We start from the raw sequence: 25,635 nt of genomic DNA, 5'->3' as shown, positions 1-25,635 counted from the left end.
GTCCTTAATTAGCTGTTTGACCTTGGGCATGTCATTTAACCTCTCTGGGCCTCAGCTTCCCCCTCTGTAAAATGAGGAATTTGAGCCAGGTAGTGAGAAGGTGCCCACTGAATGTCGTTTTGGTGATAGGTTTTTTTTTTCTTCTTTTTTTTTTTTAAGTGGATGATTCTGGAAGGAGTAGAAACTCGGAATGCCTACTTCAAAAATAACAAAATGATTTTGTGAAGTGGATGGGTAATTTCATACTAGAGTTGGAAAGGATAATCTCCTCATTTAAGATTAGAGAAACCAAAGCCCAGGAAGGTGAAGTGATTTCTTTGGGTCACATGCTTTAGCAGCTGATCTGGGTCACGAAGGTGGGACTTGTAAGTCATAATACAATAGACTTTATATATTTAGTGCTTCTCATAATTTCTCTCTGAAATACCCTAGGTACTGGAGGAAAAGGGCAGTAACTACATTTTGGTATGTATGTTGTCTAATACTGAACGATGGGTTTTAATGACAGGATTCCATAAAAAGTGTTCAGAATTCATTTTTTAAAAGATAGTGAATATTACTATTTCTCAAATGAAAAATTCCCTGGGTATACTACAAAATAGAATTTTAAAATTTATCCATTTACCATGAAGGAGATCCATTCTGTTATACATTGTTGCTAAATCTGAAACAGCCCCCCTTTTTATTTTTAAATTTATAGGCAGTAAAATTCATTCTTTTTGGTGTCCAGTCCCTTGCGTTTCGGCGTTTGCATAGAGTCGTGCATTCACTACCATGATCAAGAACAATTCCATCACCTCCAAAAATTCCCTGATGGTGCTCCTTGTAATCAACCCCTGCCCCCAATCCAAACCCTTGGCAAATCCTGACCTGTTCTCCATCCCTATGGTTTTGCCTTTTCCAGAATGTGGTAAAAATGGCATCATAGAACATGATGCCTTTGGGGTCTGGAAAAGCAGCTTCTTCTTCTTCCTTTCTTTTACTGTAATGACTTCATTTTGCATGTTCCAAGGTGAATATAATGGATCCTCTGGCAGGTATCTGTTGAGTGTTGGTTCCATTTGGCAAACTTTTCTTCTCCCATGTTATATATTTATTTATTATTTTCTGTAAATAATAGAAATAAATAATAAATAAATAATAGTTTGACCTCTTACTATTAAAAAAAAAAGTAGGGTCGTTTTTAGTAATATTATTCATTTGGGGTGATAAAGTAAATACAGAGAATTCCCTGGTGGTCCAGTGGTTAGGACCCTGTGATCTCACTGCTGAGGGCCTGGGTTCAGTCCCTGGCTGGGGAACTAAGATCCCACAAGCTGTACCGCGCAGCCAAAAAAAAAAAAAAAAAAAAGTAAATACTAGTTATATCATTATGAAGCTTGAATTTGGTATGCTTTTGTTACCTTTGATTTGACAGTATCTGTGATTCAGAATAAATAATGGGAACCTCCTGAAGTTAATTGGAGAAGGGGCAAGGAACTGAAGGGGCCAACATTTCTTTGAAGTCTCATGTTTTGTTTTACAAATTTATGTAAATATCACATTCCCACCTACTCTATAACTTTCTTAAACGTTTCACTGAAATACAATATCATACATACAGAAAACCGCACATATCAGAATCGAAATCACTGAATTTTCAAACGGATCCTCCCCTGAGTAACCAGAACAAAACCCCACGTTACTACAAGTACTCCAGGAACCCCCCTCTGCTCCCTTCCAGAAGTAACAATCATCTTGACCCTCTCAACCAGGTCTGCTGCTTTTGTGTCATCCTAGGGCTTCTAACTGTAGCCTAGTGCTTTTCATCCCAATGTTCAGGTTAAATAGATGCTTCGAGAAGAAATGCTTGGGCTATAGTGTGACTTCCTGTGTTTCTAAAAACTGCTGGAAACTCCATGGGGTCGGGGGTGAGGGGTAGGGGTGGGGTAGGAGACCCACATACATCAGGCACATCCTAGGACACTTGCTCCCATGTTTCTTCTCTTTTTAAAGTTTTTTTTTCTAAAAGATGTTTCTCACATTTGCAGAAGAGTATAAACAGAAGTGCTTCTGCTGCTCTGTATAAAAGATTAGGCTTGTTATAGATAGGCACTTAGTTCCCAGAATTAGCAACCTATATATATATACCCCAGTGCATGCAGCAGCAAGTGGAATTTACCACTGACCTTCAGATCCTTTGGACCTGTCTTGGGTTGTCAACAGGGGTTAAAATTAGACAAGAGTCCTAAGCAATGGTGATTTTTATTTGGCTGCTTTAACATGGAATTGGAAGGAATGTTTTATAACTTGGGAGTGAATTCTTGATTTACATCCAACTGGGTGTAACCTGGCACCTTGTTTTGAAGGTGAGGAAGGGAAGGCACTGCATGCAGGGCAAGATGAAAATTTGTCTAATGGATTCATTAAGGACCTTTTGCCCACGCGGGAAACACAGCAGTACAGGGCATGCTGTGTTCTATTGATTCCTATAAGGAACGAACTGGCCATGAAATTGCTTTGCGTAATGTAGTGAGAAAGACAATCAATACCGTAGATACTTTTATTTGAAACAGTCACATAAAATCTAGGAAATGCCGCTTGAAATGCATATACCTAATTCAAGCTATGAACAAACACATCTGAACAAATAGATCACAGAGAAAACTTATTACTTGATGTTCACATGATGCAGATAACAAAAGCTTAGGTCCTAAGGAAACAGGTTTTTGGACTGATAAACCTATAAAAGTGGTAAACATGTACATAAGGTGTGCCCAAACTCATTTAAGGAAACTCAACCCATACATCTTAATGGTAAAGGCCAGTTGTAAAAGGTTATTTGCAATCTATATTTGGTATAGTTTAGTCAACTAGTTAACAGCTATGTCATAGTCTTAAGGTGACATGGAAGTTATCTGTACAAAAAATGCTTTATGAAATGATGTTTTCTTAATGATGGTTACTTGTAAACGTAAGATTTTGTAGTGTTTTGGGTTTTTTTTTTAAACTTTCATTTTTGTTCTTTGTACTTTTATGAGTCATTTGAATCCATTCGAATAAAGTGTTCGATTTTTCACAAATTATAGAATAATATTTTTAAGGAAAAAAAGGTAAAGATTCATAAGGTGAATGCACTGGGATGCTTAACACTATCTAATTTGGGGGAATGGGAAAAAAAAAATTGGTCTCTTCTCTGAACTTTTCTGTATTTTTGAAATCTTCAAAACTTACAAATAAAGTTGCTTTATTGGGTGAAAAATAAAATCTCTCCTTACCAAGGCATAATGTTTGGTGTTTTAGAAGCTGAAAAGTATTATCCCTATAAAGGGATGCTCAATGAAATAGTCTTTGAAAAGCAGGGATTCTCAACCATGGTATATTACACACTTCGCGACAACTTCATGAGGTATAGGGACTGTTTTGATCCTTGTTTACAGTTAGGGAAACCCAGGAACAGAGAAGTTAGGTAACCTGTCAGTGGTCCCACAGTTACTAATTGGCCAAGCAGGCACTTGAACCCAGGCGATATAGTTTCAGAGTCTCTCCTTTTAATTACTATATTACATTGCTTCACAAATAAGAATTTACAAAGAACTTCCTTAAGACAAATTTCAGTACCTTCAATTGTCAAAGGGTATGCACGTTTTTTAAGCATTTTGGTACAAAGTGTCATACTGCTTTTCCAAAAATTGGTCCAGTTTGTACTCCCCCTGGCAGTTCTGAAACCCCTATTTCCCTACACCCTCTCCACCACTGGGTATTAACATTTTCTAAATCTTTGCCAGTGTGCTACATATAAAATGAGGAGAGGGTCGGGGAATATATAGGAAATCTATGTACCTTCCACTCAGTTTTGCTGTGAACGTAAAGCTCCTCTAAAAAAAAAAAAGTCTATTAAAAAATTATTTTTTTAGGAGAAGAGGCTATTTTAGGATTTACACTTTACTAACTTTAGTTTCTAACAAGTATGAGCTTGTTTTCTTTTTTCTTTGTTTTAAAAACTGAGACATAATTGACATACAACGTTAGTTTCAGGTGTACAACACAATAAGATATTTGTACATACTGTGAAATGATCACAATAAGACTAGTTAATATCTGTCACCACCACCATAGTTACACATTTTTCTTTCCTTATGATGAGAACTTTTAAGATTCTCTCCTAGCAACTTCCAGATATGCAGTACAGTAGTAATAACTACAGTCACCATGCGGTGCATTACAGCCCCATGACTTACTTTGAGTTTGTTTTCTTAGATATTTGCGTAAGTCAGGGTATAAAGAACTACGTGAAAATGGAAGACCGATTCGGGAATTCGCAAAAGGATGGCAGGACAGCTGGGTGTGTGGATAGTGATGAAGGATGACGTGGGCAGTATTGAGAGGTGAGGTGTGGAAACCCAGTGTTTCAGACTACACGTTGACAGGGCCAGGCAGACAGTGTGAGCCAGTGAAACACGGTGGGCAGCAGGGCAGCACGAGAGCTCCAGGCTGGATAAAGTTGTAGTGAATTGTGGGCAAGGGACTCTGACAGTCCAGACTTTCATGGGAAATCTTTTTCTTTTTTTTCCACTCTTCTACCCCCCTTCTAGGGGGGTCAAACCAAACAGGCCTACCAATCAGATGTGGTTTCTGCCCATCTGCCATGTGTAGTCTGGGGACATATTTGCAAAAATCCTTTTGTGCCATGGTCAGCATTTTGGTATCTCCCTGGCGTGAATGTGACCTAGAGCAGTGAACTGCTGGACCCAGCCAGGTTCATGGTTCTGAGGGGCTAGCTGGGGAATTGGTTAGTGACAGTCTGAAGCAAAAGAAGAAAGTGACAGTTTATACACAAGTTTTTGAGGGAAGAGATAACTTTAAACTGGGTCCCGGGAAGCAGAAGCAGCAATGTAAAATGAGAAGTGGAGTTGGGGAGTCAGAATTCTAGGAAGAGGTGGAATGGACACCAGCAGAAGGGGTTTGGGATGGTAAGTCTGAATTTGCTTTCGTTTGAAGGAGGGTGAGTGAGTGGTGGATAGGCATCTCAAAGTGGCTTGAAGAAGCAGACACAGGGCAAACGGTTCAAAGTGATCCCGCATCCCCCAAATAGGAAGGCAATAGGGTCAACGCTAATTATAGAAAAAGCCATTTGCTGGTATTGCCAACAAATCGGGCAGACTGGAGGCAGAGAGGCTGGTTTGTAGGCAATTGAAATAGTCTTGGTGAGCGACGATGTCAAGCAGCTGAACTAGGGCAGCGCCCGCAAAGGAAAATGTTACCATGAAAAGCCAGGTGAGGCTTGAAGAACGGCCGGTAGATTGGAAAACAGTTGGGACTCAACTGAAAACGAGTTTGTTGCTAACTGGACTTACGGTGGTGATCATTTTGCAATACATCCAAGTATCAAATCATTGTATTGTACACCTGAAACTAATATAATGTTATATGGCGATTGTACCTCAATTTAGAAACAAAGAGAAAAGAAACTCTGAGACTAGAACCCAACAGTTTTTATTTTAAGCACTCCAGAAAGCTTTGATATATTCTGAAGTTTGAAAACATGACTTCAAATTCTTTCTTCCTCTTCTTCCTCCTTTCCTTCCCCTTTTGCTCAACCATGTCCAGAGTATTTGCTAGTTATCTGGCTGCTTGTCTGAGGATAGATCTATCAAAGACATTATGGTATTTCTGGAATGTCTGATAAAAGTCTAACAGGAGAGTACTTCCCTCCTGTTCATGCCAGAAGTCAGCCCTGCCTGACGCAGCTCCCCCATCAGATACTCTTACCACCTCGGAGTGAATGGTTTGCCAACCAACAGTGGGCAGACGCTACCATGTGAGTTTTTTCTTCCAGGTGCTTTCATGAACCTTGAAATAAAAGGCCCACTCCTTTAAATGTGGCCACTCAATCTCAAACTTTCATGAGACATCATCATCATGAATTTGCTATTGTCTCATACTTGACTCACAAAACTTCACAGTCTCAAGAAAACAGAATAACTTGAGGAAGGTTACAAAGAAAAAAAGAATGATCAGGGCTCCTTGAACAGTACTAGAGAAATAATGACACAGAATAGTGCATATAAATGAACCCAGTTGCTCTTCATTTCAGTATTTCTTTCTTTTCTACATTGAATTCGCATAATTTTGCACTAAAGACAAGCAAATCAGATGAAAGGAGACTTATTTCGCTTTGGCATATTAAAAAGTACAACGTGTACCCACACAGACCAAACTCTTCAAAACAAAGTACAGAGAGAAGATGCTGAAAGACAAATCATTTATCCAAGTTTATTCTCAGAGAGCTAGAGTTCAGGAACTTGCTCTGCGCCCCTGGAAGCAATACTTTGTAGAAGAGAAATTGTTCTTAAAGTTTGATTTTTTAAAAATACTTTTCATTCTCTGTTAATATGATTGTAGGCCAGCCACGGGAGGGGTGGAGTTCTGTGCTCTTCTCAGATCCTCAAGCCATTTTTACCTCCAAACAATGACTGTGGGGTTGCTTCCTAGGCAATACTTTGAGCTCATCACACTCTCCCCGTCATTCAAGATCCGTCTCAAATTCTACCCATCTACTTTTTTTTTTTTTTAATATTTATTTATTTGGCTGCGCCGGGTCTTAGTTGCAGCATGCAGGATCTAGTTCCCTGACCAGGGATCAAACCCGGGCCCCCTGCATTGGGAGCACGGAGTCTTAACCACTGGACCACTGGAGAAGTCCCTACCCATCCACTTTTTTATCTACTTTTTTGGTTTTCTTTCTTTTAAATTTTATTTTTATTTTTGGCTGCGTTGGGTCTTCATTGCTGTGCACCGACTTTCTCTGGTTGCAGCAAGCAGGGGCTACTCTTCGTTGTGGTGTGCAGGCTTCTCATTGTGGTGGCTTCTCTTGCTGTGGAGCATAGGCTCTAGGCCCATGGGCTTCAGTAGTTGTGGCACGTGAGCTCAGTAGTTGTGGCTCACGGGCTCTAGAGTGCAGGCTCAGTAGTTGTGGTGCACCGGTTTAGTTGCTCCCCGGCATGTGGGATCTTCCTGGACCAGGGCTCGAACCCTGGTGTCCCCTGCATTGGCAGGCAGATTCTTAACCACTGTGCCACCAGGGAAGTCCCTACCCATCTACCTTTTGATGGAGGCTTTTCTAAAGCCTTGTTAAAATGAAGGTCTTCTAGAAATAAAATCTGCTGTGTCCTATCCCCAGAGTTTCTGATTCATTCTGGATGGGGGCACAAGAATTGGATTTCTGTGCTTCACCACTATTGATCGAAGTTAAAAAAAAAAATTTTTTTTTTTTTGCGGTACGCGGGGCTCTCACTGTTGTGGCCTCTCCCGTTGCGGAGCACAGGCTCCGGACACGCAGGCTCAGCGGCCATGGCTCACGGGCCCAGCCGCTCTGCGGCATGTGGGATCTTCCCCAACTGGGACACGAACCCGCGTCCCCTGCGTCGGCAGGCGGACTCACAACCACTGCGCCACCAGGGAAGCCCCAAAATTCCTTTTAAATAGCTTTATAATTGTTTTTTTGTTTTTTAATGCCAGGTAAGACTTGCAGAGCTGCCGATATAGATTGGAATAGGCTGGGGGCTCCCGTACTGCACAAAATTTCAACAGTTCTAGCTGGAAGGGATGAACGTGAGTCTTGGGATTCATCACAAAGGTGGAGGATATAACTGAATCACTGTGCTATGCACCTGAAACTAATATAGCACTGTAAATCAACTATACATCAATAAAAGTAAAAAAATTAAAATATCAATACATATAAACCTTTCTGGATATGCTAGCCCAAAATATCAGTATCAGTAAATCAATACCAATAAATATAAACCCTTCTGGGTACTCTGGGCCGAAAGTTCCCAGAGCATCTAATTTGTGGCTTTACCCCCAGCATCTCCTGTGGAACACAGGAGGCCCTCAAGGAAACTGTTTGAATGAGTGAATAAATTATCTTGAAACAAAATCGACGAGTAATTTAGCATGTTCACACTCCCGGGCAATTCACTTAAATGTTCTAGGCTCTGGTTTGCACAACTTGGCAATGAAGGGACCATATTAAAATATTAAAACATGAAAATTTCTAAAATCCCTTCCAGTGTAAAATGCTACCTTTCTCTTCCTCATTTCATTTTTTCCTTTTACAACCATAGTTAATTTGTTGGCAATTATCAGAGGTGAACACTGAGAGGTCATGATCTCAGGGACTACAGAATTCTAAAAAAACATCCACAGGAAACGAAAGAGGATCACTTTTTGTAAGTTTCATGTGTTAAAAATCCTAAGTGGTTAATGAACCATTGGTAAGCGGAAACAAATGTACATTTTTATTTCTAAAAATCACCTCAAACCAGGGGCAGTTTTGCTCCCCAGAGGATATTTGGCAATATCTGGAAACATTTTTGGTTGTCACAGCTGGGGGTTCAGGGTGGGGGGCAGCTGTAGATGCCACTGGCCTCTCGTGGGTAAAGGCCAGGGATGCTGCTTAAACATCCTGTTGGGTTGGGTAAAGATGTTACGGAAAAACCCGAACGAACTTTTTGGACAACCCAATACGGTGCACAGGACAGTCTCCACGGCAAACAATTATCCAGTCTAAATGCCAGTAGTACCGAGGCTGAGAAACTTGCTTTAGGTTATAGTAAAAAAGTAGTCTCTTCCACAGCTACTCCATCCCCCCCCCCCGTGATTTTAATAGAATGATTATACTTGCAACCATTTATTTAGTTAAGCCTGCCAGGCACTATGCTAAACACAGCACATACATTATCTTATTTAACACTAACAAAACCCTGTGAGGTTTCTTTTAACATCTTTATTAGAGTGTAATTGCTTTACAATGGTGTGTGAGTTTCTGCTGTATAACAAAGTGAATCAGCTATATGCATACATATATCCCCATATCCCCTCCCTCTTGCGTCTCCCTCCCACCCTCCCTATCCCATCCCTCTAGGTGGTCACAAAGCACGGAGCTGATCTCCCTGTGCTGTGCGGCTGCTTCCCACTAGCTACCTATTTTATAGTTGGTAGTGTATATATGTCCATGCCACTCTCTCACTTCGTCCCAGCTTACCCTTCCCACCCTGTGAGGTTTTGAAGATTAGAATTGATACATGATGTCTTAAAGAGATTACCGTAACTGTTAGGTCACACACTGGGATTTGTTGAGTGTTCCCGTCTTGTTGAGTGTTTTATCTCCTCCCTATGCCAGCTGTACCAGACAGGACAGATGTGGAGAACAGATGACTGTTGGCTACCCAGGCAATTGCTGTAGGGCAAACTGAAAAGGGTTGGCCCTTGCTAAGAGTGTAGAAGAAATGCTTTTCCATACATGTCAACCATCTGACTTCAGAGCCTCTGCTGGTAGTCTTTATGCATAAATAATACCATAATGAACACCTTCATGTACAGATTTTCACATTGAAAAAGTTATTTCCTTAGCTTACTGTGAAACTAGTGGCTTAAAAGGCCAGAGGGAATTGGTGATTATAGTGGCTTCTCCTCCTTTTCTAAATTGATTTTCCAGAGTTTTGCCCATTTCCTGCACCACCATGAAGTTGTGAGAAAACCTCTTTCAATACACTGACACCAGCGTTGACTTTTGACATTTAAAACCAAAATTCTTGCTTATTTAACAAGCTAAGAAGTATGCATCTGAGCTTAAATAATAAGCAGGTGCTGGGATTTGTTACCACATATATGTATCCCCAAATGGGGACCACGCTGTCTAAGAACAATAAGGAGAAACTCAAGTCAGTACAAATAAAACTTGCGTTTCAAAGAAACACATTCGTTTATTCAACAAATGCAGTTATTTGTCCAATAAAGGCGAAGCCCTAAGAAAACATTCCTGCTTACTCTGTAAACACTATCTCAAATCTTTTGTTTAAATAAGTCTCTGAAGAGCAAATGATAGAATTGGATTTTATAGTTTAAAATGTTTTCTCTGATACGATTAGTGTCCTTTTTGCCCCGTCCTAAAAATAAGGCAAAATAGATGCTTCCTAGGATACTTGTGGTTTGAGGTAGACGTCTACCCACATACCCCATAACTACCCTTCTGACAAACAATCATAATTATAAGAGCAACAATACTAACACAATCACCTAGTCCAGTATTTTAAAAATATATAGTATATATATAATATGTATCGTGGGATATAGTAGTATATCCCATTAGTGGATCATTTCAGTAGGGTTTTGTGTTTTTTTTTTTGGCTGCATTGGGTCTTTGGTGCTGCGCGCCAGCTTTCTCTAGTTGCGGCGAGCGGGGGCTACTCTTCGTTGCAGTGCTCGGGCTTCTCATTGCGGTGGCTTCTCTTGTTGTGGAGCACGGGGTCTAGAGAGCAGGCTCAGTAGTTGTGGCACGCAGGCTCAGTAGTTGTGGCGCACGTGCTTAGTTGCTCCGCGGCATGTGGGATCTTCCCAGACCAGGGCTCGAACCCGTGTCCCCTGCGTTGACAGGTGGATTCTTAACCACTGTGCCACCAGGGAAGCCCCATAGTAGATGTTTTTACGGGAGTAAAAGGAGCAACTGGACGTTGGCACAAGTAATGGGATCAGTAGCTTTGGGGTTTCCATGTATGTTTTAACCTAAGACAGATTGAACTGCTTACTGAATAGTGGTCACACTGTATATTCAGGCTGTTCAATCTTTCGCTTGCCATTATCTGCTCAAAATAATAAGCAAGGGATACCTACGAAGTATTCGAATAGAGCTGTCACCAGAGTCTTGCTGAGTGTTTGATCTCTCCCTAAACTAGTTGTGCAAGGCAGGACAGATGTGGAGAATCAATGATTGGTGGCCACCTAGGCAGTTGCTGTAGGGCAAACTGAAATGGGTTGGCCCTTGCTAAGAGGGTAAAAGAAATATTTTTCAATACTGAGAAGTAGGACGTTATTATACCTTCAAGTATGGTGGCCTACTGGGAAGCCAAGGTGGTAACCAGGCCTGTCTGGTCCACACACAGCTAAGCGGTCCTCACCATCAGCACCAAAGCCTAAGGCGGTGGCACATCCCTTGCGCGCCACACTCACCATTCCTTTAAGGTTGATCAGTGTCTCCGAATGCTGGGCCAAATGCTGTGGAGTCAAAGGCACCATGACAACTGGCCCTCCACTCAGCTCAGCTTTTCCCAGCAACAGGTGGGCTGATTGTCTTCAAGGAGGTGATCTCGAGGTTCAAATGCATAAACAGTTGACCCTTGGACAACGCAGAGGTTGGGGGGCAGACTCCCGAAAATCCGAGTATGACTTATAGCTGGCCCTCTGTACCCAAGTTTCCTGTGTGTCTGAGTGTCCTCTGTATCTGAGGTTCCCCTGTATCCAAGGTTACTCTGAATCCAAGGCTCTGCATCCATGGATTCAACCAACCTCCTATTGCAAAAGACTGTAGTACTTATACTACTGAAAAGAATCCGCACGTGAATGGACCCTCGCAGTTCAAACCCGTGTTGTTCAGGGTCAGCTGTATTCTCAGCAGAGGGCACTAGGATGTAAGTACCAGCTTCCTTCATAAGAGCAGAATTTGAGTGAGAATAGGAGGATGAGAAGCTACCTGGAAGCTTGATGAAGGCTGAGGGGAGGACTTCCAGGAAAGGAGGAAATGAAGCTGGGTCCTTGGCAGTGTCGACTGTAGCCCAGGCTTGACTGTGCACAGGAATCTTCTGGGGACCTTGTGAAGATGCTGATTCTGGTGCAGGAGGTCTGGGCGGGGCCCGAGATGCTACATTTCTAACAAACTTCCAGGTGATATTGAAGCTCTCAGTCCAAGAACCACATTTCAGAAGCAAGGGTCTATTCCCATTCCTGCCGGATATGGCTGTGCCTCATGGGCTCTTTGCAAAAAAAACAAAAAGCAACAACACAAAAAACCAAAGTAGAATTCAACATTGTCTGTGTTTGTCCCTCTCCCTACTTCTGCTCCTACAAATGTTATTTTTAAAGCACAACATGAATAGTATTTAAACAAACATGTTTGAGATTTATCATCAAATAGAAAGTATGGAAGTTGAGGTTTGTAATTTTATTAGCAGAAGGTTAATAGGTGTTATGCGTGGGGGGTTTTTTGTTTGTTTTTTTTCTTGGCCACGCCATGCAGCTTGTGGGATCTTAGTTCCCGGACCAGGGATTGAACCTGGGCCCTCAGCAGCAGAAGCACAAGAGTCCTAACCACTGGACCACTGGGGAACTCCCTATGTGTTTATTTTAAAGACAACAGTCATTAATTATAAATGTCATGGTCTTATCTCTAGAATAATGGAATGTGTTTCAGAATAAGAGTTTGTGATGATCAATATTAATGAGAATGAAAAGGAAGAAAAATATTTTGTCCTCTTAAAAATGCAATCCTTTAGAAGAGGTTAAGGGACCTTTTGTCATGGCAATGTTTTATTCATACTTTTCTGCTATAGTTATTTAATCAAAATAGACACAAAAATCACATCAGCTAATCTTGCTGACATGAGTCAATATACCAGATTATCTCTTTGCTTTCCAAACTGCCCTCTCCCCACCCCCTAACCTAACCAAGGCGAGTTTTATTCTAAATTCTTTAAAAATGTGTCCTAAGAACAAAATAAAGAAGCTTCTTTTTGGATAGGCAAGCAGTAAAGTAACTTTTAAAGTATTAAATGCAAACTAAAACAATAGGAAGAAATATTGCTTAATAAAGAGTGTTTTTCTTGAGTACTCCACATTTATAAACAAACTTTACAAGTTTGGCAGCAAGAAAAGAATCCTGCCTGATAGAGAGCCCTTAGGGGTGATGACTCATACCATTTTCAGAAAAGGCTGTGCAAAATTTAATTTTAGCTGGGCTGGGAGACCTTAGTACGATACTTGATTTAAATCCTCGTATATTATTATGTGACATGAGGGCAAAAGAACAGGGCTTTTTTTCTGTCTGAAAATGCACATTTTCATGAGTGTTTTTAAAGAGGAAAAAAACATTTGTAACTAAGTTTTATTGGAGTATGGTTGCTTTACCATGTTGTGTCAGCCTCCACTGCACAACAGAATGTATCAGCCATACGCATACAGATATCCCCTCCCTTCTGGACTTCCCTTCCATTTAGGTTACCACAGTGCACTAGGTGAGTTCCCTGTGCTATACAGCATGTTCCCATCAGTTGTCCATTTTATACATAATAACAACAATGTATGTGTGTCAATCCCAGTCTCCCAATTCCTCCCAAGCCACCCCTTTCCCCCTTGGTATCCATACCTTTGTTCTTAACAAATTTTTTTTTTTTTTTGGCTGCGTTCAGTCTTCATTGCTGTGCCTGGGCTTTTCTCTAGTTGCAGCGAGCTGGGGCTTCTCTTCGTTGCAGTGTGCGGGCTTCTCACTGCGGTGGCTTCTCTTGTTGCAGAGCATGAGCTCTAGGTGCACGGGCTACAGTTCAGTAGTTGTGGCTCGTGGGCTCCAGAGCGCAGGCTCAGTAGTTGTGGCACACGGGCTTAGTTGCTCTGTGGCATGTGGCATCTTCCTGGACCAGGGCTTGAACCTGTGTCCCCTGCACTGGCAGGCGGATCCTTAACCACTGCGCCACCAGGGAAGTCCTACTGTATGTGATTAAATGGACCCTTCAATCTCTGTGACCCATCCAAAATTTATTGAGATGGAGGTTATTGGAGATAGCACAGTGTTCCTCAAATAGGGAAATTTTGCATCACCAGGGGACATTCGGCAATATCTGAAGATATTTTTGATTGTCACAACTGGGGGGATATGTATTACTGGCATCAGGTGGGTGGAGTCCAGAGATGCTGCTAAACATCACACAATGCAAAATTCTACAACAAGGAGTTGTCCAGCTTACGTTGTTAATAGTGCCAACATGGAAAAGCTCTGGTTTAGCAGAATGGCAGCCTAATGCCCTCCTCTCCCTTTTAAAGGCTTTTTACAGTTCAAAGGTGAGTTAAATATTAATTGGTAATGCATCAGCAAGTATTGGTCAGCAACTTTTGGTCAAAAGAACAACTGAAAGAAATAGAGAAGATGGGTAGATCAGTGTACACCAGTCTAGGAAAAACTCAAAGCTCAAAACCCATTGCTTGGGCTTCCCTGGTGGCGCAGTGGTTGAGAATCCACCTGGCAATGCAGGGGACACGGGTTCGCGCCCTGGTCCGGGAAGATCCCACATGCCGCACAGCAACTAAGCCTGTGCGCCACAACTACTGAGCCTGTGCTCTAGAGCCCGCGAGCCACAGCTACTGAGCCCACGTGCTGCAGCTGCTGAGCCCGCGTGCCTAGAGCCTGTGTTCCGCAACAAGAGAAGGCACTGCAATGAGAAGCCTGCACACTGCAGTGAAGAGTAGCCCCTGCTCGCTGCAACTAGAGAAAGCCCGTGCACAGCAACGAAGGCCCAACACAGCCAAAAAAAAAAAACCATTGCTTGGGGGCTCATCATCTTTACTGGATGATCAGGAATTGTGTCTTGTCACTTACACTATCCCTTACTGCCCAGCACAGTGGTTGGCAACACCAAATGCTCAACAAGAACTTCAGCATATAAAAAAGATATTGTGTTAAAAGATTGCTTGAGTTCCATATGTCTAATATTGCAAACTTCATATAGGAGCGACCCTGGAATCTCTCTCACTTATTAGCACTAAAGACATCGAGTGACCTGTTTTCTGAGCTTTCACTTTAAGATAAATGTTATCTGGGAAGTCCTAAAATTTTTTGATAATAGCACTATTTACAATAGCTGAGACATGGAAGCAACCTAAATGTTCATTGACAGAGGAATGGAGAAAGAAGACTTGCTTGGTACATATATACAATGGAATATTACTTAGCCATAAAAAAGAATGAAATAATGCCATTTCCAGCAACATGAGTGGAGTTAGAGATTATCATACTAAGTGAAGTAAGTCAGACAGAGAAATACAAATATCATATGATATCACTTATATGTGGAATCTAATTTTAAAAATGATACAAATGAACTTATTTACAAAACAGAAACAGACTCACAGATCTCAAAATTAAACTTATGGTTACCAAAGGGGAAACATGGGGGGAAGTGATAAATTAGGAGACTGGGATTAACATACACACACTACTATATATTAAATAGATAACTAATAAGGAGCTACTGTATATCACAGGGAATTCTACTCAATATTTTGTAATAACCTATATGGGAAAAGAATCTGAAAAAGAATGGAAATACATATCTGATTCACTTTGCTGTACACTTGAAACTAACACAACATTGTAAATCAACCCTATTCCAATAAAAATTTTTAAAGTAAATTTATTTTTTTTAAAGTAAATTTATTTTTTTTAAATAATATTATTATTATTTATTTTTTGGCTGCATTGGGTCTTCTTTGCTGCACGCGGGCTTTCTCTAGTTGTGGCAAGCAGGGGCTACTTTTCGTTGCTGTGCGCGGGCTTCTCATTGTGGTGGCTTCTCCTGTGGAGCACGGGTTCTAGGTGCACAGGCTTCAGTAGTTGTGGCATGGGGGCTCAGTAGTTGTGGCGCACGAGCTTAGTTGCTCTGTGGAATGTGGGATCTTCCCAGGCCAGGTCTCAAACCCATGTCTCCTGCATTGGCAGGTGGATTCTTAACCACTGAACCACCAGGGAAGTCCCTTAAAAAGTAAATTTAATTAAAAGGCATTGAGACCAAAAATCTCCAGCTTCTTCATCTGTATTATGTTTTCATGCAATGGCATTTCTTGCAGGCTTGGGCACAAATTATGAAAAAAACCAATGGATTGTTTTTACTGGTGGCAAGTCTAGATCCATAACTACCAACTATTCGCACCATAAGCCTGTGGGGTTTTGTACCAATGATGAAAAATCTGAAATGAAAGATAATATACTGGGAGAAAATAAACATGACTTGGAAGCTTAACTGATGAAATTGACACCTCTCTTTCTTGGTTCTCATTTCTGCTTTTCTTCTTTATCAACATTGCAGGTGTTCCTGGCTCCATGCCAAACGCATCGTGGGCCGGGAACCTCAGAGCTGTAAAGTGGTTTGACATGGAAGATAAACACGGAGGCTGCCACGGTGAGGCATTAATTTGAAACTGTGAGGCCACACTGCTTGTTGGTATTGGCATGAAGGTTGTGGAATACAGGGGTTCTCACAGAGAGCCCTGCTGGTTCATTTAGACCAATCTGTGAATTATTAAACAGAGTAGCAAGAGGCTTCAAGACACAGTCCTTGAAAAGTAAATCTAAGTGTCGTAAAGACATTCTCCAGCTTATAATTTCCTAGGGAGATGTAGAGGTGGGTTCAAATTGTAACGGTGCTTTCTTCTTGCAAGTTTCTGCCTTTTCCTTATTATTCATTCCTCTTTCTGCTCCTTTGGGCATGCAGCGGTTACGAGGAGACAGTGGTCAGGATGAGAAGTGACGTCATGTTCTTACCACTGACTCCCATCCCTCATGTCCGCCTCTGCTCCCCCTACGGACAGGTTTCCAGGTGGCTTGGAGGTGTTTGCTGCAGCTCTGGCATGATGGCAGGTGACAGCAACAAGAGAGGTTTCCCCTCCAAGTGGATAAGAACTAGAAAACAAGGAGTTTTCATTGCTACAGAACCTTGTAAAGAAGGCTTTTCATCAGTCCTGGTGTATATTCGAACTCTTGCCTGGTACATGGTGGGCATGTGTATTTGTTGACTAGGACTAACATAACAAAGTACCATAGACTTGACTTTCTGTTTTAAACCACAGAAATTTGTTTCCTCACGGTCCTGGAGGCTGGAAGTCCGAGATCAATGTGTCAGCAGGTTTGGTTTCTTCTGAGGCCTCTCTCTTTGACTTGTAGATGGCCGTCTTCTCCCTGTGTGCTCACATGACCTACCCTCTGTGTGTGTCTGTGTCCTAATCTCTTCTTATAAGGACACCAGTCATATTGGATTAGGGCTCATTCACATGACCTCATTTTAACTTAATTACTTCTTTAAAGGCCCTACATCTAACACAGTTACAGTCTGAGGTGCTGGAAGGTTAGGACTTCAACATATGAATCTGGGGGAAATACAATTCAGCCCATAAGAACAGGCAATAAATATATATACAGTGAATAAGTGATTGAGCGAACGGATAAGTGAGTGAATAGGAAGGTTTGCCCCGTTCTCCCTGTGGTAACGAAGTTTGGCCTCCTCTCCTCTTCCACTCAGTCTACGGCTCTATCCTCAGCCCATCTTATCTACACCTAACATTTCAGATGAGAACATCCAAAGTGCTGCTTCTCTACATCTCTCCATTACACTCACCCTCTTTCCGGTGTCTGTCTCTCGGGGGTCCCCTTGCATTATGGATGACAGCATCCTCGTGTCACTGCACACTCTATTCTTAAGCATAGTCACATCTTTACCTCAATCAGCCCACATGTTCCCCAGAGGACAGCTCATTGCCACCTGCCTGCATTCTCATCGTGGCCTGCCCTCCTAGTGGGGGGAGGGGGATGGAGAGGAGGGTACTTTGCTCTTTGATCTCCTTAGAAAGTGGACCATATCCATCAGGCAGGGTCCCAATATTTGGGATAGGTTGCCTTCTCCACTTCCTTCTATAACCCCTATCACCTTCCCTTTAGAACCATCCTCTGATCTGGTCATCCTCTGATCTGCTTCTCCACCTCTTCTCCAGCTGTGACACTTGAGGACTCCAACATCCACGGCAAGGACCCATGTGATGTGATTACATTACAGCTCTAGCCCCCCCCCCAAAGCTCCTGTCCACTGTGTTTCAGCCACACACACAACCCCCTCAAGCAGAGCTTTACCTTCAGTCTCCTTGTCAGCACCTGTATCCAGGACCTACCTCAGTAGAGAAGGTATAGACAAGTCAGGTTTGCATTTTTATAGGGACCTTTACTGATCACATGACAGGTAGGGGCCATGAAGATAGCCCCTAGCCAGGAACCTACACAGGGTACGATGTTTGGGTAGCCCACGCCCCTCTCAAACAAATGTCTCGTTTTTTTCTTCTCTTAGTATCTGTTATGCCATCTGAAAGCCTTACAGCGTTCATAGCATAAAAAATGTTTGTCCCCAGACCACTATACAGGGAAAAGAAAAAGACATAGTCCAGAGGAAGTAGAACATTTTGCTAAACCAGCAAGTCAGTAATACAATCTGGACCTTTTCCGCTTGGCTGTGAGTAATAGGATTTGTTCCAAACCTGTGAGTGTACCCACTTTACAAACTCTCTTAGCATTTCAAATCACAGAGTACCATTCTAGACCTATGGTCTTTAACCTGGAGCTCCCATCTCTGATTACTATCTGTTTGTCACCCTACTAGTTTCCTTCACCAACTTACATAGTATATATTTTACTGCCTTTCTCCCCAGAACAGAACAGAAGCTCCAACGGGGCTGGGATTTTTGACCGATTTGTTCATTGCTGTATCCCCACATCTGAAATATGTTGTTGTTGTTGTTGTTTTAAATGTGTTTGCTTTTTTAAAATTGGAATTTCCAGAGGTTCGACTTTGCTCCTCCTCCCAGTTTCTTTCTGAGAACCCCTCGTCCAGCCTGTGTACTGTGTCAGCTGTTGTGTGCTGTTCTTGCTAACATTTTAGGTTCCCTTGCTGTTTGATCCTACAAGGCTGATTCCTGCACGTAATCATTCCTGTCATCTGCTTTTTGCCATTTGTGGTTCCTGAAGCAGAACATTGTTGAAGAACGTCACAGAACTGCCCTAAATTCACCCACTGTCTACCTTCAGCTAGACCCTCTGGCTGCCTACTTACTCTTTTATTTACGTCATTATTGTCCTGGTACTCTTCCCGGGGTACACCTTTTGAGCTTTTCTGCCCACCTTTAAGCTCCCAATCTTATGTTAAAACAGCCTTTCTGGGCTCCCCTGGTGGCGCAGTGGTTGAGAGTCCGCCTGCCGATGCAGGGGACACGGGTTCGTGCCCTGGTCCGGGAGGATCCCACATGCCACGGAGCGGCTAGGCCCGTGAGCCATGGCTGCTGAGCCTGCATGTCCGGACCCTGTGCTCCGCGATGGGAGAGGCCACAGCAGTGAGAGGCCCGCGTACCGCAAAAAAAAAAACAAAAAACAAAAACAAAAACAACAGCCTTTCTATTCTCAAAAGGTGATCAATTCAACTTTAGGAAGAACTTTGAAGATATTTGATTAAAATCTCCTTATCAATTCCTTTGTCATGTCATCCCTTTCCGCCATCTTAGAACATTTTGGACCCATTCTCTCATTGTTGCTTCCTGTTTCAAGAGGAAAAGTTACCTGTCCTCACAACCAAGGTCAGCATCTGGTCTCAGTTGTGTGTGGATCCCCCTAAATTATCCCATTGCTCTCTTGCATTCTCAGTGTCTCCCTCTCTGCTGTTTCTTTTCCTAAGCAAAGGTGTACTTACTGCCTCTATCCTGAAGAGCAAGCTGTCTAGGCACCCTCTACTTCATCCAGCCTGGAATCTTCTCTCCTGTTCACTGCCATTTCTTAAGCATGGGCGTGCTGCCCATGTACCGAGTTCTTCCCACCCACTACCCGGTTATTCTTTAACTTCCTTAAACTCCGGCTTTTTTCTCCAGTGATTTTCTCTGTCTACTGAACTTCCTTCCAGCCACATTGAGTTAATCACCAAGTCCTGTCAGTCCTTCTGTGCTCTGCCTCTAATAGCCTTCTTTTCCCACTCATGGCAAGCATTAACTTTGAACAGATTTGCTCTCTGGTTTACACAATTACTGTAGTCTCTTGACTGGTTCCTAATGTACCCTGCAAAGCTCTGCAAAATTAATCTTGCTAAAATCTATTTCATCATTTGATTCTTCCATTCAAAAAAGTTCTTCAGGGACTTCCCCGGTGGCGCAGTGGTTAAGAATCCACCTGCCAGTGCAGGGGACACAGGTTCAAGCCCTGGTCCAGGAAGATCCCACATGCTGCGGAGCACCTAGGCCCGTGCACCTCAACTACTGAACCTGAACTCTAGAGCCCGCGAGCCACAACTACTGAAGCCCACGTGCAACAACTACTGAAGCCTGTGCTCCTAGAACCCGTGCTCCACAAGAGAAGCCACCGCAATGAGAAGCCCGCGCACCACAATGAAGAGTAGCCCCTGCTCGCCACAACTAGAGAAAGCCCGTGTGCAGCAATGAAGGCCCAACGCAGCCAAAAATAAATTTAAAAAAAACACAACTTCTCCAGCCCTTTCATAAGAAAGGGATAAAAAGGCCCAACCCCTTTATGGGATAAAAGAGGCCCAACTTTCATCGATTTTAAGTCAGTCAACCATAATAGTTCTACCATATGCAAAGAAATGCTGGAAAGAGTACCAACTTCCTTGTTTTTAACCTGTTCCCCAACAAACTCTATTCTAGCAGAAAATTCTCATCTCTACATTTTCCAGAGGCATTTTCCCACCTGATGCTTTCCCATCCATCCGCCTGATGCTTCCCAATTCTACCCACCTGTGAACTCTCCACTCATCCTTCTCTATCCTCTTATTCAACAACTATTCATTTAACACCTAATATTTACCAGGCACTGTTCCATATGCTGGAGACACAGAAGTGAACACAATGGTCTCAAATTCTAGCTCTTCAGGAGCTTATATTCTAGTCTGGGGAGAAGGACAATAAACAAACACACACGTTTGGTAATAAGTGTCAAAAGGAAAATGAATCAGGAAAGAAGGGAAGGAGGTCAGAGACAGCCTCATATGAGAAGATGACCTTGACCTTGAAGCCGAGCCCTGGCTGGCGCCAGAGGGAGCCTTGAGGCTGTCTGGTAGCAGGACGTGGTACAGGGGAGAAAGCGCAAACACGGATGGATGCCCGGGGTGCTTGGGACCAGCAAGGGGGCCAGTGTGGCTGATGTGAATGTGGAAGGGTTTTTGTGTTTTTTTTTTAAACATCTTTATTGGAGTATAATTGCTTTACAATGGTGTGTTAGTTTCTGCTGTATAACAAAGTGAATCAGTTATACATATACATAGGTTCCCATGTCTCTTCCCTCTTGCATCTCCCTCCCTCCCACCCTCCCTATCCCACCCCTCTGGGTGGTCACAGAGCACAGAGCTGGGAAGGGTTATTAAAGGTTATAACTGAATGAGTAAGTGGTGGGAGGTGAGTCCAGGAGAGTCTGAGGAGTCTTGAATGCCATTGGTAGGAATTTGGCTTTTACTGCAAGTGAGATGAAAAGCCATTAGAGGGTTTTGAGCAGCAGAGACATCTTCTGCTTACATTTAAAACAATCACTCTGGCTGTTGTGCTGGGAATGTACTAACAGGCAAGAATGGAGGCGCTGGAAACCAGTTATTGTAACAATTCAGACAGGAAGATGGAGGCGGCTTGGACTAGGATGCAGGTAGTGGAGGTGGTGAAAAGTAGTCCAGTTCTATTGGTATTTTGAAGGTTGAGCTGACAGGATTGCTACCAGATTGGATGTGGGGTGTGAAAAAAAGGGGGAGAAGTGCCCAGGGCACTGAAGAATAGACTTGCTGTGGATTGTGATGGGGAAGACTTGGAGAGGATTAAGGACTTGAGACCTGACCTATGGGTGAGGTTTATTACTCACCTAAGAGGAGAGATAAAGTAGGCACTTGGCTAGACCAGGCTGGAGCTCAGAGAAGAGACCTGACCAATACAGCCCATCAGGACTTCTCCCATCTCTACACTTGCAGAGCTTCTCATCCATGAAATCCAAAGTTCATGATACGGTCCACGAACGGCCTTGTGATGCCTGGTGTGTTACTTCTTTGTATTATTTAACTCTCATTTTCTTCAAATGCACGTTTGTACCTCTTTCTCCCCGTAGAAAGTTTAACGTCCTCGTGGGCTGGGCCAGCACAACGCTGTTTCATCACAATCCTGTAGCCCTTGACACAGTGCTAGCCACGCAGCAGTTAGGCAGTAACCCTACCATTTTGCAAGCTCACTACCCCTGACTCAAAAACAAGCCTGTTTTCACTGTTTCTTGTTCTCTTCTTTTACAGGCCACTACGTCCATGGCATTTGTATCTATGGAAACGGAGACTTAAAGTGGTTGATTAATTCGTCAAGCCTCTTTGCTAACAAGTTTGAGCTCACTACGTACCCCCTTACTGTGGAATGCCTAGAGCTGAGGCTTAGAGAAAGAACCCTAAATCAGAGTGAAATTGCAATACAGCCCAGCTGGTATTTTTGATCTACTGCCACTCACGACTGAAGGAAAATCGCAGCTGGAAAGGAGAGCTTTTCTTTGTGAGAAAAACTTAGCGTGGGTTACATGAACAGTCTCAGGGCCAAGGTTATGGCTTCAGGACCTGACTACATTATTACATGTTAAAATATTCTCTGGACACCGTGAAATATGCTGTCAGGGTGGTTGTGCAGAGTGATGCTGGCGCTTTGGCCACTCTGCCAGTTTCTTGAGGCTCATCTCTGCATCAGGCTAATGTTCTGATCAGTGATAAATAACTGTCCTCAGATTTGCATCTGATCTTCATCGTATATAAATGTTCTAATGAAAAGGAGAATTGTGGATAATACTATTTAGGAGAAAAAGAACTGGGTTTCTTTGAAGAAGGAATCTTTTATAACAGATCTCTAGCCACACATTGGTGGATATCCCCTGCTCTTTGCTTACCTGCATGTAGGCATAGAAATCGCTTTTTGGGTAACTGACCAATCTCCTTTACAACTTGAGCTCCTAGAACTGAGAACTAGATCTTGTTCCTGAGTTTCAACAGTAGCATTTTCAAGTTTCCTGTGTCTAAAGTTCTGGATAGAATTTAAAGCCATTCACAGGAAACAGAATTGGAGACAGCAGTCGCTGCCTGCCTCTTCAGTAAAAGGCCCCCGGGGGGAATCCGTTTCTTGAATATTTGTCGGAATGTGCTCTGATCCGTCTTTCTTGTTTTCCATTGAGAACATGGAAAAGTTCTTGAAGCATGAAGAATTTCTAGAAGAGAGGTGCTATTGCATGGGTTTAGCCTCAAGCCTTGAATATCTCAGAGTAAATCACTTTCCTTTATTGCCACTACTCTCCACCCCGACCAAAGTGATCTTATCTGCAAAGTGGAGACCAAATTCTGTCCCGTGAGCCTTTAAGGAGTCCATAGTGTGCTCTGGGTAGCTTTGCAATGCCTGGGGGTCATAGGAGTGCCTGGATTTTTAAAAGCTTTCAAATGTGTGTGAGCCTTTTGGTCACTTCGTCCCATTCATGTATCCAATTCATTCATTCAGCATCTGGTCAATAAGTATTTCTTGAGTGTTTATTATACACCAGACACATGCAGAGACAAGGAGGAGAAGTAAGTCAGAAGCTTTTCCACTCTAAAAGTCCTGGCAATAACGTCCACGTTGGAAAGGCTGCTCTAGAGAATCTCACAGGGTGGTTGTATTTTAACACCTTCATGTGCGGGGTTGTAGACTGTGATACCAGGCCCAGGATATCAGAAATTACAAAGTGAGGTCTAAATCAGAGATTATTCCCAAGAGAGAAGGGAAGGAGGAGACGGAAGCCACAGCCGATTGTGTTCTGTAGGTGTTCTGCTTGCTCCTTTATGTCTCATGGCCTTCAAATCTCACAACGCTCTCGGGAAGCTCTCATGATCTGTCTGAGAATCGGGATTCTCTTATTGGTCTCCTCTGTTCATTTCCTGAGGTGGAACATTTAGAGAAGGTGAAGTAAAGCCATATTTAGCATCCCAGAATGGTCTCAGTGTTAATATTGAGAAAACGTCCTGTCACATCAGAAAAATGTGAAGTCTACTCTTATATTCCATCCAGTTCCTTGATATTTATTTATTCTAATGAACAACAGTAACTACAATTAATGATACATTTAATCCACGCAACGGTATTTTTTTCTGTAATTGTGCCTGTTGAATGTTAATCACATTTAATGACTTTGAATTTAATGACTTCTAGTGACTTTGAAGTAAAGCCGCCTTTTTTCCTGCTACCGAAAAAAAAAAAGATGGAACTGTATTGGTTGATGAAGAGTCCAGGGGTAGGGAACACACCCAGAGCTAAAGGCAGAATCTGAAGATACCTTTTTTTTCAACTAATTTACATGACACCACTTGAGAAGAAGGGTTGCTTTACACTGGATCTTTCTCTTGTAGAACAAGAAATCTTTTGGAATAGAAGATGTTTACATGTCCGTTGTTGGTCATTTCTTCTATGTCTAAAGTACTTTAATATTGGAAGAGTGTAGTGTTTGGACTAGTGGATTTCTGCTAGCCCTTGCAGGTGCCCTGAAAACTTTGTTTTCGATGATGTTCCGTGTTGTTTTCTTGGAAATAAATTAATATATTGTTTTCCACCTTTGGGGCTATTGTGCATTTTTATTTGATTGGCATTTGAAGATAATTCTCCTAACATTTTCTAAAAAATACAAATAAATACATTCATACATACGCACATACTTGTCTAAAAATGCCCATCCACTGAAAAATAATTAAGCTTTTCCTCTGTGGAGTGTTGGGGAGAATAATTGGGAATGATAGAGAAGAGAATATAATGGAAGATCAGTTTCATTTAAATTGGGTACAACCATTTTAAAATCTGAGGAAGGAAGAAGTTAGCCTTCTACTCTTGCCTCCTTTATTTACTTTTTAAAAATCAAGGTACAATTTAGGAAAAAGACGTTAATATTATCATAATTATTCGATTGTCAAATGCCAACGTTTTTGAGCAGCCTTTCAGTGCTAAATTTGGCTAAACAAATTTTGCCTCTAACAGACACATGGAAAATGACAGAAATACTGAGGAAAATAACTCATTTAAACAACATCTGATGCACCATTTTTTTAATGCAAAATGTTTAAAAACTGAAGCGAAAAACATTTCAAACTACAAAAACAATAAAAATATATGTTCATAAGAATAGAAAGAATACATAAATCCAACTATGCTTCAATAAAAAAATTTTAAAATATGATAAAATCAAGTTCATAGGTTAAAAAAATAGAAAGAATACAGAAGAATATAGAATAAAAAGTGAATTCCTTTCTCCAGGAGTAATCACTTGATTGGTGTATATTCTGAAGTGTCTTTTCAGTGCGGTGATATCCTGTGGCAGTGCTGTCCAAAAGAATTTCTGCAATGATGAAAATGTTCTGTATCTACACTGTCCAAGATAGTAACCACTCAATTTAGCCACTGGGCACTTGAAATGTGGCCAGTGTGACTGAGGAAATGTTACTTATTTTTAGCCACATGTGACTAGTGGTTATTGGACTACACAGTTCTATAGTTCTACATCGGTTATATACACGTGCTTGTGTATACGATGGAAATATACACAAAGACACATGTACTGGCTTTTTTTAAATGAGTTGATTATAGAGATGTATAATAGAAATTATATCTTTTTGCAACTTGCTTTTGTGGGCCCTTCAAAAATAAACTTTTACTTTTAGAATAGTCTTAATTTTACAGAAAAATTACAGATAATACCGAGTTCCCATATAACATAATCAATATATAACATTAGTATAATACATTTGTCACAATTAATGAGCCAATATTGATACATTATCACTATTACCTAATATTCATACTTTACGTAGATTTCCTTAACTTTTACCTAATATCCTTTTTTTGTTCATAATATTCATACTTTATGTAGATTTCCTTAATTTTTACCTAATATCCTTCTTTTGTTCATAATATTCATACTTTATGTAGATTTCCTTAATTTTTACCTAATATCCTTTTTTCGTTCCAGGATCTTATCCAAGTGCCACATTGGGTTTAGGT

At 41.8% G+C, this 25,635-nt stretch overlaps 1 protein-coding gene across 4 annotated transcripts in view; it reads left to right on the top strand.

Annotated features, from left to right (window-relative positions):
* Positions 1 to 24,190, top strand: part of GCNT2 (glucosaminyl (N-acetyl) transferase 2 (I blood group)) — a 90,093-nt gene extending 65,903 nt beyond the window's left edge. For all 4 annotated transcript variants that reach the window (XM_030881448.3, XM_030881449.2, XM_030881450.2 and 1 more), the window contains exons 2-3: positions 15,891 to 15,983; positions 21,882 to 24,190. In XM_030881448.3, the coding sequence (XP_030737308.1) occupies positions 15,891 to 15,983; positions 21,882 to 22,072 (284 nt within the window). In that variant the 3' untranslated portion in view covers positions 22,073 to 24,190. The remainder of the gene's footprint in view (positions 1 to 15,890; positions 15,984 to 21,881) is intronic.
* Positions 24,191 to 25,635: the final 1,445 nt, after the last annotated feature.

This window comes from Globicephala melas, chromosome 11 (genome assembly GCF_963455315.2).
Source record: "Globicephala melas chromosome 11, mGloMel1.2, whole genome shotgun sequence".
NCBI lineage: Eukaryota > Metazoa > Chordata > Mammalia > Artiodactyla > Delphinidae > Globicephala > Globicephala melas.
The sequence above is the reverse complement of the archived record's forward strand: the minus strand, read 5'-3'. Positions and strand labels throughout refer to the sequence as shown.